The 14,289-nt window shown below is 43.0% G+C and overlaps 1 protein-coding gene across 1 annotated transcript in view; it reads left to right on the forward strand.

The window, feature by feature from the left end:
* The window catches only part of LOC128835480 (SITS-binding protein-like), a 70,895-nt gene that overhangs the window by 14,500 nt on the left and 42,106 nt on the right, over window positions 1-14,289 (forward strand). The window contains exons 3-6 of the mRNA XM_054024988.1: window positions 6,035-6,242; window positions 6,906-7,056; window positions 8,748-8,948; window positions 10,562-10,830. Of these exons, the coding sequence (XP_053880963.1) occupies window positions 6,035-6,242; window positions 6,906-7,056; window positions 8,748-8,948; window positions 10,562-10,830 (829 nt within the window). The remainder of the gene's footprint in view (window positions 1-6,034; window positions 6,243-6,905; window positions 7,057-8,747; window positions 8,949-10,561; window positions 10,831-14,289) is intronic.

Raw genomic sequence — 14,289 nt, forward strand, 5'->3', positions numbered from 1 at the left:
CTCAGGTAGATACACATACACTAAGCTAGCACACTAAAAATAGCACTGTAACTGGGATGGGAAAGGTGGTGCAATAGGCGAGCTGCCCGAGTCGGTACCTTTGCACAGGTACCTACTCCTCCATGTCTGTCTCTGCCAGCTAACAAGCTACATGCAATTAGAAGTGTCATTTGAGGAATAGACCTGGAATGCCTGGTGCAGCTGCAGTTACATGCAGCCCTTCTGGCTGGCTTGCAACCACTCTTGGTCCCCCTGCCAATCTAGGGTGACCAGATGTCCCAATTTTATAGGGACAGTCCCAATTTTTGGGTCTTTTTCTTATATAGGCTCCTAATACCCCTCACCACCGTCCTGATTTTTCACACTTGCTGTCTGGTCACCTTATGCCAATCCTTCTGCTCTTACTCCTCAGCCTGTCTGTTCCTTCCCTCATTATTCCAGCTTCCAAACATAGCCCATGATGCTTCCTTTCTCCCCCTGAGGCTGTGATACTAGTCATCTAGCACTCCTTTACTAACCTCCCCGGCTTGCACTAACTCCTCCAACAGTCCCTAAGTCTTCAATCTATTGCATTTTTTAAAATTCAGGAATGAAGAGCCTTATAAAGTCACAGGGCTGGATTGTGTCTTTAGGCACAATCATGAGCAAGAGCCTCATGTGTATGCTACATCCACCTTGCGACTTGAGTCACAATTCCCTTCCTGCTCCTAGAAGGTAGGTAGCCATATAGTGCTGGCCAAGCTGGAGAGAGAGAGTAGAGCCAAGGCTCCATCCACTCCCCACCCAACTGCTTCAGGAAGGAAGGAAGCAGACAAATAGCTGTCTACTCCTGTGCACCTGTGACCGGGGTCCTAGTGGGGAGCCAGCTGTGGTCACTCAATTAGGGTGAACTGCAACGAATGGGGCAGACAATCCCCAAAAAGCTGGTGGATATTCCAGTACTTAGATTCACTAAACCAGCACCAACAGCTTCTTTATTACCTTACTGGTTACTCAAAAGTCCAAACAACACAGTTCCCTTAAAGTGATCCAGCCTCAGGCCTCCATCCAGGTACTCATGTCGTCAAATATGATGAAAATTTCTGTAAATCTTATTTCATTGTATAAAAGAACAGGTTCTACCAATCCCAAAGGATTGGACACATTACCTCCCAGATTAATGAATGTTTCCGATCTTACCCAAATACACGCTACAGCCAATTCTTATTAACTTAACCATACTCTCTCTCTTTTGTTTTTGTAATAAATTTTAGTTTAAAGATCAATATACATACAGACATGAGTTCAGTTCGTTGAGGTTCAGATTCACAGCAGAGATGGTGAGCTTTGTAGTTGCAAAGAGTTCCTTTAGAATTCACAAAAAGAAGAACAGGAGTACTTGTGGCACCTTAGAGACTAACAAGGTGCCACAAGTACTCCTGTTCTTCTTTTTGCGGATACAGACTAACACGGCTGTTACTCTGAAACCTTTAGAATTCAGTTCATAGGTCATAGTCCAATGTCCAAATTTCATATTCAGGGCAAACCAGCATAACTGGGACCTCAGTCTTGTGACTCAAACTTCCCCTGACAAAATCTAAGCAGATCTGAGATGACAGAATCAGGATCCAAGGATCTTTTATACAATCTCATGTTTTTTGACAAGTTGGAATTCCTCAAGGAACAAAAGGTAATTAGGATGACTTTGAAGGACATCCATCACTGGTATGTAGGGCTTGTCTACACTGCAACATTGTCGACAAAACTTATGTCTTTCACGGGTACTTAAAAAAGCCCCCCCGCGAAAGACAAAAGTTTTGCCGACGCAAGTGGCAGTATGAATGTGGCTTTGTCGGCAGGAGCACTCTCCTGCCGACGAAGCTAACACTGCTCACGGGGCTGGAAGTATTTTGTTGGCAAAAGTGTTGACAAAATACTGGCAGAGAGCATTCACACATGCTGACTTTTAGCGACAAGGCTGTCCTTGTCGCTAAAAGCTGCATAGTGTAGACAAGCCCTTAGCTATATGAATTAACATAAGGCCATTTGCTTGTTCCTCCACCATTCACAGTCCATTTCAAAGAGAGATGAATACTGAGATATCTGGTGTTTACAATTTATTTACATGATTGGATGTTCTTTTGACCTCTGAATTATCAGAATACAGCATAGACTGTTGATTACATTGTCCACCCTACTCATACGTATGTAAATACACAAAACCACAAACATTATCTCCCCACATGTCTTCCATGGGTTAATTATTTTGCAGGATGTTTAACCCTTTCTGGCCATGCGTCAAAGCACCCAATCCCAAGGCCTAGGTAGCCAGCCTAGCAGTGTATGGGATAGTTCCTGTTACTTCCTGGCTCCTACTCATCTGTGCAGACACGTAGTCAAAGTCAGAATCTAATATAATGTACTACTCTGCTGCCAATTCTGTTTTTTTCTGTATCTCATGGTATCTGGTACTTTTGATTACCTGAGAATCTCAGCTTTCATTAAAAAAAAAAAAAAGTGTCTAGCCCTCATGATTGCAGAGAAAACTTGAAACATAACCAGAGTGCAACCTAAATAGTCAGAAACAAAAAGGCAGAAGCCCCCCCCACCAATTTCTTTATAATGTCATGATTTCTAAGCCAATCTCTTGATTTTATGGAGCTTAGACTCCTGATTTTTTTGAACCTTCTGGGTTAGCAATATTGCAAATATAAGGGTATGAAATATATATCATGATCTGGGACATGTGAGAGTTGTGTGTTGGTTTTTACACATACACAGCCTTCTGCATGTTTAACAAAAATATCCTCAGAGTGCTAAATGAGGCAAAGAAGGGCTTTCCTCTTGGCAGCATTATGGCAGGATGTCCATCCCAGTGAGACAACATGTGTTTTTGCACGAACATTTATGGAGCTGATTAGAAGTCAAAACCTCATGTAGAAACTAGAGGCCTGATCCTGGACCACTGAAGTCAATGGTACTTTTGCCATTGGCTTCAACAGAAGCAGGATCAAGACCCAGATGTAGAAAACCTGATTAGGGCTTGTGTATTGAGAGCTTTGAGTTACAAGTGGATCAAATAGTGGCCAGGCTTCAAAGACTGAAAGGGTCATGTTGGATTTGTAAACTAAACTTTCATGCATGAAATATAAATCTGTCATGGGAAATGGATTTACGGGTCCCAGCAGCTGAACAGTGGAATGTTTTAGTGAAATCCAATGTGTAACATAATGACTTTTTTGGTTTGTGTCTTTTTGGCTTAGGCTGAATAGAATGAGGACAAAAGAAATTGCTTGCCTAGGAATTTTATAGATAATTCACTGCTTAGACAAGAGTTCAAAAGCCTGATACATTGATATTATATAAAGCTGTATATCTCCTCCTCCCCCAACAAGGAAAGCTCTGCTCTGATGCAGAATCTTTTTGGGGATGGTGGTTCAGTCAGATCCTAAGTTTTACTGTAGTTCTTCTGGCTCGGTTGGAAAGAAGTGTGGTCTGATGGTTAAGGCACCAAGACTCAGGAGATCTGGGTTCAGATCCTGGCCTTGCCACAGGCTCCTTGTCTGATCTTGGGCATGTCACTTGATCTCTCTGTGCTTCACCTCCCCAGCTGTAAAATGGGAGACAGTAGTGCTTCCTTTTTCCCACGCTTGCTCTCTTCCCTGGAAAGGTTACACAACAGATAATGTATTATTCTGGACATATACACCTAGCACAATGAGGCTCTGATCCCAGTTGGAGGCCTTTGAATTCTGCTGTTCTTCAAATTCCTTGCATTTCTTTCACCTCTTACCAATGGCCCTGCTGTGTCATCCAGTTTTGTGTTCACCCTCCAGCCCTGTCAACAAGAATGCAAATAAATGTAGATTTTTTTTTTGTAACAAGAAGGATCTTGCTAAAGCCTATATGTGAAATTTAAAAAATGGTTCATGAAAGCTTTTTTAATGTAGAGCCCTCCCCCCGAGTTGTGGCCCAAAATAGCCCTGCATTGTGGTCACACATGAGAATCAGGGAGGTAACAGAACGCTGAAGGTGGAGGTTTAGCTTCACTTGAGGAGAGGCAACGTGGGCCAATGGGGAGGTATCGAACTGGGTCTCAGGAGACCTGGTTTCTATTCCCAGTTGTGAGAACCAAAGCATCAATTTAGGGAGGGATACCTGGGCTCCAAGGTAGATCAGTTCATGCCCTCCAAAGGCTCTCTATGTTTTGGGCTCAAATTACTGAGGGGGGAAAAGGCTCTGTCTACTTATTTGTTTATTATTTTAATAACATTTATAATAATCAAAAAGGTCATATCAATAAGGCTAAACTACTACAATTTTTATCAAACTCAGCATTAATCAACTCAGTTATCAAATTAAGGTCAACTGAACTAATTAGCAGCAATACTGGCATGAAATCAGTTTAGTCAAATCATCAGATTAACACAGCAAATAATCAGTTCTTAATCCTAAAGCAGAAGTTCAAGGAAATAGCTGTTTGCTTAATTAGAAACCACAGTCAGAGAACTTTTACTCTCAGCAATGGCACCAATATTTATCTGGGTGGATATTTTAGCATATCCATAGCATTTGTTTACATCTGTGCCATGCTCTCAAAAGCCAATTAATGCTTTCCTCCTTGCCTACAGTTAGGTACAGAGGATAACCCAGAGCCGGCACTAGGCATAAACAGACTAAACAATTGCTTAGGGCCCCGAGCAGCTCAAGGGGGCCCCTATTTGCTTTATATTATGTGTTGTGCAGAGGGCCCCCCAAAATATTCCTCTTTAGGGTCCCCACTGGGCTAACACCACCTTTGGGCTAATCTGTTTCCTCTTCTCCCCTCAAATATAAACTTTACTAAGATACTTTAATAAAAGAAAGTTTTACCAACTTTTTCTGTAAACAATGAGAGAATTAGTAACAGACACATTGTTAAGGTGACCAGATGAGAGGAAGAAAATATCGGGACACACGGGGGCAGGGGTCACTGGCGGAGCAAAAAAAAAAAAAGGGTGTACCACGAAATATCAGAACAAATTGCGTCCCGACCAAAGACGCGGGACAAACGCCTAAATATCAGGATGGTCCCGATTTTATTGGGACCTCTGTTCACCCTACACATTGTATTGATTTTAAGGCAAAGTTTAGGGAATATTCTCTGGTTCCTCTCCGTGTGCCCTTAACAGGATCTACTACACCTATAAGCATCCAACTGTGCACTCACAGTCTAAAATAGTAAAAAGCAGAGATGTCTCCCGAAAAGGAAAAATTAAATGTTTGAAGTGAAAAACAGGTTTGAACTAGTCAGCTCTCTGACTTGTGTGGTGTAGGGACCTGTAACTGCAGTTGTGAACCTAGGGTGACCAGATGTCCTGATTTTATAGGGACAGTCCCAATATTTGGGGCTTTTTTTAATATGGGTTCCTATTACCCCCACCCCCGTCCTGATTTTTCACACTTGCTATCTGGTCGCCCTATGTAGACCAGACAGTGATTGCTGGCATTCGGCACTCTTCACTCTTCACCGGGCGTTTTCAGATACAGGGAAAACTAATCAAGGCTAGGAAGATGATGTTGATGTTGTGACTCCCCTTCTCCTGGAAGCGATTAATTTCAGGGTCTGGCTGGGAGGGTCAGTCTTCTTGAGATGGCTGGTGACCCAAACGGGCACATAGCCCTCTGCATGACCTTGGTCTCACAGCTGACTACACTACTTTATTCCATCACCCAACTCCTTCGGAGCTGTGAGCAAATCTGGGGCGCAGTATACCCTGGGTACAGATGACATGGTCCAGTCCCACCACAGTGACCAAATTCCAGCCTGTGGATAGTTCGGAGAGTTCCCCTTTAGCCCCGTGATTTCTTTCAGATGTTCATTTGTACAACCGCAGACAAAAAGAGGAGGAAACATGAGGCAAGTTCTGGGGATTCCTGAATATTTTTAGAAGCAAACTGGGGGTTCATGAGGGGAGAAGAGAGGCGTTTGGGTGGCAGGAGGGAGGAGGAGAGGGAGGGTATCAGAAATGCAGACGTTCCCTGACTTTAATATTTCCTCTTGTTGTCTCCAAAGGGGTGACAGTAACAGTTGCACCAGACGTCCCCATCTCCCTCTCAGTGGAGAGCAATAGGCACTTCTGTCTTGAGAGCCCTTCCAGCATAGCCATGGTCCCCCTACAGTACATGGTGTGCATCAGTCAAAACATCACGTCTGCCCACCAGGAAGTAGGGAGCCAGCTCTCAGAGCAGGAGAGGAGGCTGCCAAACACTGACATATTAAGGTAAGAGAAAAATCTTCCCATTCCAGAAGGCACCAAACAACTATCCAATGGCAGCAACCCTTGGTTTCTATCGAACTGGGATGGACTTCCACCAGCAATCCAGAGTGAAAAGCTCTGTACCCAGTGCCCTGAGCCATCCAGTCTCCCAGTGAATGTAAAACAAGAAATTTAATGAAAACATTTCCATTCCTACTACTGTGCAGTAGTATCACCATTAATTGATTGGTTCAAAAGCTAGGATCCAAAAGTCCAGTTCACTGGGGACAGGACTGGCTCTAGGCACCAGCAAACCAAGCACATGCTTGGGGCTGCACAGTTCCAGGGGCGGCATTCCAGGAGGGTTTTCTTTTTTTGTTTGTTTGGGGCGGCAAAAAACCTAGAGCCAGTCCTGACTGGGGAGGAACATTCCCATTTCTTCTGCACTCAATACCCAAAGTAATGCTCCAAGTGGATCTAGACCATATACTCTTTGGTGGGAAGGGGGTTGTATTCTCCAACTATTTCCTCCTTTTACTCTCTCCCACACCCCCGTACACACACTGTCTTCAGAGACCTTGTGTCATGTACCTTCTGCCCAGCTGTGGGATGCTAGACATACTAAATATCTGGTAAGATCAAGAAAGACTTTTTTTTTTTTTTTTTTTATTAATTATCCCGATGCAGGTTGCCAATCTGGAGGCATTACAAAGCAGCGGATTCTGCTGCCAAAATGGAGCGAGGATTAAGGTCTTTCTTCAACAGATTGAAAAGACATCATCTCGGGGAGGGGCTAATTGCTCTCAACGAACATTCCACAATGTTACTTTCCAATGCGGTATGTGCAGTCATGCTGGTGAGGGCAAACTGAGGGACTGCTTAGGAAAGCCCAGCAAAAAGGGGTGATGGAGCTCTGCTACTCTGGAGCAGGGAATGGGCCATTTTTTGATGTAGAAACCTAATGCCCCCAGAGAGCTACTTTAGGAGATAGAACAGAGAGGGCGACCTCTTCCAAGAGTTTCCCCACCCCCAAAGGCAAGAAGTGGTGACCAGTGCATGGTTTGGTTGGTGGGAGAACGTAATGGAACGTTTGAACCTTTGAAAAGGTTGTGTGCAGGGGAATGGGAGAGTATCGGAGATGGTTCGGATGTTATCTGAGGCTGGGTCTCCCATCTCTATGGCAAACAGTAGGGCTGGATAAAAGTTTTCAAATTTTTTTTTTTCATTGGAAAATCGACTTTGTTCAAAAACAAAAAACCTCATGGTTTTTCTAAATTTTCTCTGGCGAAAAAAAAATGAAAACTAAAAACTTTCAGTTTTGGCTTCTCCTTTTTTCCTCCTCTCCCTGCAACCCCCTTTTTTCAGTGGCAAAATGGAAAAAAAAAAGAGAGAAGAGGGGGGTGAACGGGACAAAATTTTTGAAAAAAAATAAATAAAAATTGAACAAACAAAAACATTATCCTTTTTGAAACCTGAAAAATGAAAAATATTTTGAAGTTTTCAAACATTACCATTTTTGGACTAGTTCTAGTAATTTGCATGTAACGTAATGATCCACACACCATTAAAGAGGGGGCAAAGTGTTGTATGTACTTTTCTGTATAAATCTAATCTTAAGAATAATAAAAGTTGTTTTGCACTTAGGGTACGTCTACACTGCAGTCGGAGGTGTGATCTGCATTCGCGAGAGTACACCTGAGCTAGCTTTTATTTAGCTAACGCGCCTAAAAATAGCAGTGAAGATGCAGCAGTGCAGGCTAGGAACACAAGTACTTACCCAGGTTTCTGGGTGGGATCAGGCACCCTGCACTGCCATGTCTTCACTTAGCTGTGCTAAGCTAGTATAAAGTGGGGATGTCTAGCCAAGCTATAATCACACCTCCCATTGCAGTGTAGGCTTACCGTTAGTGTGCTCCTGAATTGTTTGTGGGTTGTGGTTATTTTTTTTAAGGGATGATGAAGGCTATTTAATTTGAGAGGAAGGACCTTCTTGTGGGTCAGGTACTGGACTGGGACTCAGAGAGCTGGGTTCACTTCTCAGCTCTGCCGTAGACTCCCTGTGTGACCTTGGGCAAGTTGTTTATGGCCAGATTTTCAAGAGTTTAGATACCTGAATGAAGTGGCTGGATTGTCAAAAACGCTCAGTTCCCAGCTCAGTTCTCAATCATTTAGGTGGTTTAAGTGAGAGCTGAGCTCTTTTGAACATCTGCCCTTTAATCTGTCTTTACTTCAGTTCCCCAACTGTAAATTCAGTCCCTTATTCTTTCTATCTTGTCTATATTGATTGTAAGCTCTTCAGAGCAAAGCTTATCTCTCATTCAGTGTATGTGCAGCCCTCAGCACAATGGGATTCCCAATCTCATTTGGAGCATCTACATGCTACTGTGATACTGCTACTAATAAAGACTGGGTTGTTAACTAGTCTGACTTGCCAAGCTTTGCATTCTCTGGCCATTAGTTTCAAGTTACCCTGATGACTTGTGTTCAAATTATTGACTAATAGTGCACTCTGTTCTTCCTTCCCGCCAGGACCATATGCACTTGCCCATGGCTAGTAGGAAGATGCATGCTCTGAGACACACCAGGGACTTCTCGTTAATTAAACCTGTGAAGTTTTCCATAACTCTGTCCCCGTATACAAGCATCAACTCCCAGCTGTTTCTGATGTCTCTGCAAGAGGGCAAAGAAAATTACTGGCTGAGCCTCCAATCGAAATTCGACAGCCACCCGGTACAAGCCTATATTGCTTTTCTGATCCAATCACTTAAATCTAGAAAAACAACAAGGAGTCTGGTGGCACCTTAAAGACTAACAGATTTATTTGGGCATACCCACGAAAGCTTATGCCCAAATAAATCTGTTAGTCTTTAAGGTGCCACCAGACTCCTTGTTGTTTTTGTAGATACAGACCAAACGGCTACCCCCTGATACTTAAATCTAGAGAGTCTGAACTCAGAAGAAGCCAACAAGTGTAAGAAACACTTGGCTGGTTAAACACTCTTTCCGCAGTAATAGATAATCAATGCAGCACACCACACTAGACGGTGTTTAAATATTAGTGATCCAGTCTCAGACCTGTAAAATTTAATCTAAATAAAGCCATATCTTGGATTATTTAATAGAATGTGTCACTGAAAAAATATTATCCACTTTAGTTGTCTGTTAACCAAAATAACTCCTGACACAGATTTTTTGTGTGCTATATTAAAAAGCTAAATCTCTTTTGATAGAGGCTCAGTTTCAGACCAGTGACACTTGTGACACTGGGATATGTTACTACAGAGAGTAAGTTATGAAATGTTTTAAGATGTGCATTGTAACTGGATTTAAAAGCAGGCACAGTTAGGTCAATGTGGGGCCAATTAGTCTTATCTATATCTTTCCCTACATTTCCTGTGAAAAGCCTATATAACTCTTCCCCCCTTTTCCCCTTTCAGTTCTAAATTAGAAGAGAGTCCATTAGCCCAGTCTTCATAAGCAACCGTACAACAAATGGGCAGTACCCATAACTCGGTACCCAGCTGCAGGCCTGCCATTATAAAACCAGGATATTTATAGCCAGCCTCTCTTGGGCCATCAGTGGTAAAAACTTGAGCCTCTTCCACTTTAGCTCATGGACTAAGGTCTGGAGCTGGCAGCTATTGCAATCACTCTCCTACTGTGGAGTACAAATGCAACTCCATATTCCTGGCAAACCGTACAATAATGAACCATTACATGGCAGAGCAATGCAGATCATTTTCTGGTAAGCAAGTAGATTTCAAGTTTCCACAGGGATATCTTAAATCAAAATAAAACAAATAGTTAAGTATGAAAAATGCTCTTTGCAATATTTATTCACTGACACATATTTCATAATTTACAAAGGATTTTTTTAATTGTAAGCTTGATTTTCAGTTAAAGGAATTTTCAGGTTTGCTGCCAATAGCCTGGAGAGAAGTGTAGGCAATTAGGGTTTGATCCAAAGCCTGTTAAAAAAAACTCTTCATGACTTCAGGTGCACACTGGATCAGGCCTTTCACCAGCAATACGGTGCTGCCAATTCTCTCACGTCAGCAAGTCATGCTTTCCACAAGTCACTTCAAGGGTGCCCAACCGGTATACATCCAGAATAAAAGCTCAGTGCTATCTAAATTAATCATAATGCAAAATAATAACATGGTGTATTATATCATGGGAGAGAACATCTTCCTGACCTCACCTAGTGATCAGCTTATGTCCTGGTGCACGAGGACTGAGAGCTTTTACAATTCCATCCTAGCTAGTGTAACTGCAGATGCTCTGGAATTAGTAAATGTCTAATGGTTCAAACCCAGCCTCATAATACCCTTGCTGTATCACAGACTCCTCTGCTTACCAAGTGGAAAGGGCAGTTTTCTGTCCGGCTGAACGTGACCAATGATGCTGCAAGAAGCTGGTACATGGACAGGGTGAGCCTCTTGTGGCAGAGACTGGGAGCGCAGTACGTGACTTTTGAAGGTGCTGAAGGAAACATGTTCGCAGAGCAGGCAATCCAGCCACCCAGAGAACTGGAAGGGGATAAATACATTGGCATTTTTGCACTAATGGCAGCTACGCTGGGAAATTCGACAATAATTAGTGCCGTCACAAGGTGAGTCTCAGGAAAAGTGCTCAAAAGGTGAAATGAAAACAGAGATCTAAAGCCCCCTGTTGGTCCTATTTCAGTGCAAGCAGGATAGCTGGGCCAGGGTCCAAACAGCCAAGGAGGAGGGGGAACTGTACGCGAGCCCTGTTTTAACCCTGCCTGGGAACTTGGGTGGGCATTGTGGAACGAGAGATTCTGCCTGTGGCACAATTTAAAGCACACAGACTAACTCATCTTCATGCCCCTTATCTGCAATTGGCTTCAATGGAGGAGAGCAGTGGTTGGTTTATCTCCCCCTGAACAAACAGGCCAGCTAATGGCAGCTGCCAGTTCTGCCATGCAAGCAAGCAGAGAGTGCGTCTACGTTTGTGCTGTAGGAGGTATGATTCCAGCTCATGTAGACATACCCGCGCTAGTGCTACTCGAATCAGCACCTAAAAATAGCAGTGTGTCTGCAGCAGCGTGTGTGGCAGCTCGGGCTAGGTGCCCCATCAGGTGCCTGGAGGTCAGGTGGGATTATACTCAGGGCAGCTAGCCCAAGAATCTGCCTGTGCCACCAGGGACACTGGTATTTTTAGACGCTAGCTCAAGCAGAGCTAGCGCAGGTACGTCTATCCAAGCTGGGAATCACACCTCCCAGCTCATATGTAGCCATGCCCAGATCTTCAAAGGCATCTAGGTGCTGAATTACGATTGATTTCAATCCTGCAGGGTGAGTATGTGAGGAGGCTTTTTTCTTTCCCTTCCTATCAATGTTTGTTTTATTTTTATTTTTTTTGCGTCATGTTTACAGGATGACACACAAATCCAAGGTCTTTGCCACTTATGGTAATTCAAGCTCCCACAGCACCTTTTGCAAAGCAGGGACATTAACTCCAGTGTTTTAGCCAAAGTCCAGTCTGAGCAATTATTTTGCACCTAATGATCACCTGTAGTTTCAAATGGATACAGTCTTCTTCACTTTCTCTCCTATAATGTTGCTGTACACTACCAGAAGTGGGTGTATTTCAGTGGCAGGGACAGAGATCAGTGCTTAATTTGTGCCAGGGCTTGCCAGGGCTGAGACCCGGCAGCTTTAGGCAGGGCCACCCAGAGAGGGGGGCAAGTGGGGCAATTTGCCCTGGGCCCCGCAGGGGCCCCCTGAGAATATAGTATTCTATAGTATTGAAATTTTTTTTTATGTAAGGGGTCCCCAAAATTGCTTTGCCCCAGGCCCCCTGAATCCTCTGGGCAGCCCTGCCTCTAGGCTTGGCACTTCATAGCCCGGCACCTCTGGGCTTGCCACATAAGTTATTAAAGTAAATCATTGATTGATCCCTGGCACCTCTTTCATTATGAATTAAGCCCTGCACTGATCTCTAAATAGCCTTTACATATCTCACAGCAGGCCTAATTAGTCAATTAATGTTTGTAACACACTTTGAGATACTCTGATTAAAGGCACTATCACAGTGGAAAGCTTTGTTGTTTTTTATTATTGGGATCTCTTGTATTTACCAGATGGTGAAGGGATACAAATTGTTCGGGAAATATTTTCAAGCTTCTTATGAGGATTTTACAGGAAATTGGAGACAAAGATCATTTTAAATGGTTCATTTTTTAAAAAAGAAAGGCTGTAACTCTCCTTTTGAATGTTTTAGTTAAAGAGATATTTCTAAATCAGCTGTGGGATTGACAGTGATTCAGAAAGAAGGTTCTGTCTGTGACTATTCAGAAGAGTGTAAGGTAGCCCCTAGCTAGTGAAAGCAGTAAGGTGACAAGCTGTTCCTACAAGCAGGTCCTCTGCTGATGCAGATTTGCTCAGCCACTTGTATTTAGTAGTTCTCAGATACCAGAACTGCTCCATAAACCATTGCATCAAATCCCATGTCACCTCTTAGAAAGCATCACCAGAAAGTATTTTTGGGAGCACCTGTGAACCAATCAGTCAGTTAGTAGTATTACTATTGCTTATTGTTTATGGTGCCATTTATATTCACGGCATTTCTTTAGATACCTAAAAGACAGTATCACTGCCTTGAAGATCTTGGAATCTAAATTACCCAGTTGGGCCTGGATCACAGTGTGATAAAGGTTAAGAACCCCTAGTTAATGGTGTTCTACTAAAAGCAAAGGTCACCACTTCAGAGCGCTAAGAGCATATAGGCACAGATCCTGAAGTTTTTCCCTAATCCTAGCTTGCACACAATTCCTGTTGACTTCACAGAGAGTTTTGCTTGAGTAAAGTCTGCAGGATCTGGCCATGACTGCACATCCAGAAAAGCAACACCCAAACTATCTTATGGACCTATACCAGAGGGACCATGCTATCAGAAGCCTTGTGACCCCTGAGTGTGCATTGAGGGCCCAATCTAATTCCCAATTAAGTCAATGGAAGGACTCCCAATGGCTTCAATGGGCAATAGATCAGACCTTGAGTAATGGCACACAGAGCAATAAGGAAGCCATGAGGAAGGCTTTGCTGAGTATTGTAAGGATAGGTGTTATGGCGCTATTGCAGTAGTGACTGTGCTAATGGCTGTTCTGGAAATGCCCAAATGTTTCTAGGAGCTGGGAGCAGTCTGCATCTGATGCAAGTGCTCATGCAGTTTATAAAAGTGCTGTACCTTCTCTCTAGCCAATCTGACTCCTGTGTGCTTGCTAAATACTATGTGGTGTCAGGAGATACATAAAAGCAAAATTGGAGGACTGACTTCCTCCAACCCCATTGGAATTGCAAGGAATCCTCACAAGGAAATGGCATCAGTGTTTAAACAGTTTGATATTTTTCTCATACTGATGGGGATCTCAGAGAAAGCAACTAAAATGCCAGCCATGCTGTTTCTCTGCATGTCAGGATCAGCAGTATTGCAAACGTCTGATGCTTTTACATGGAAGGAGGGACTAGAAGACATAAAGAGGATTTGGCATAGATGATGTATATAGATATTAGGAAAACCTTTCTAACTTTAAGGATAGCTAAGCACTGGAACAGGTTACCCAAGTCATTTGTGGAATCATTGTCATTGGATGTTTTAAAGAATGGGCTAGACAAACATTGTCAGGGATGGACTAGGTCTACTTAATGTTGCCTCAGCACAGAGGGAAGGACTAGATGACCTTGTGAAGTCCCTTCCAGCCTTACATTCCTATGATTTTAGAATTACTTAAACCTAGACAAATATTACATCTGAGAGACATTCAGTTTTTAAAAATTCATATTCAAGGGCAATATGAACCAGTTAATTTATAAGTGACTAACTCAATGATTAAAGCTCAAACTTGAATTTGGGGAATAATGTGACTTTTAATAACCAAGAGGCTTGTATATGGAATGCAAAATGACCAAGTGAGGCAAACTGCTGTGGAAAAGATGATTTAACCCACCTTTTAGACATCTTGTTGGGACAATGAAATGAGTGAAATGGCTTTTGGTGATCTGGGCACAGATAAGCAAGTAGTCCAGTGTCGTCATGGTAAAGAGAC

This window comes from Malaclemys terrapin, chromosome 4 (genome assembly GCF_027887155.1).
Source record: "Malaclemys terrapin pileata isolate rMalTer1 chromosome 4, rMalTer1.hap1, whole genome shotgun sequence".
Classification (NCBI taxonomy): Eukaryota; Metazoa; Chordata; order Testudines; family Emydidae; genus Malaclemys; species Malaclemys terrapin.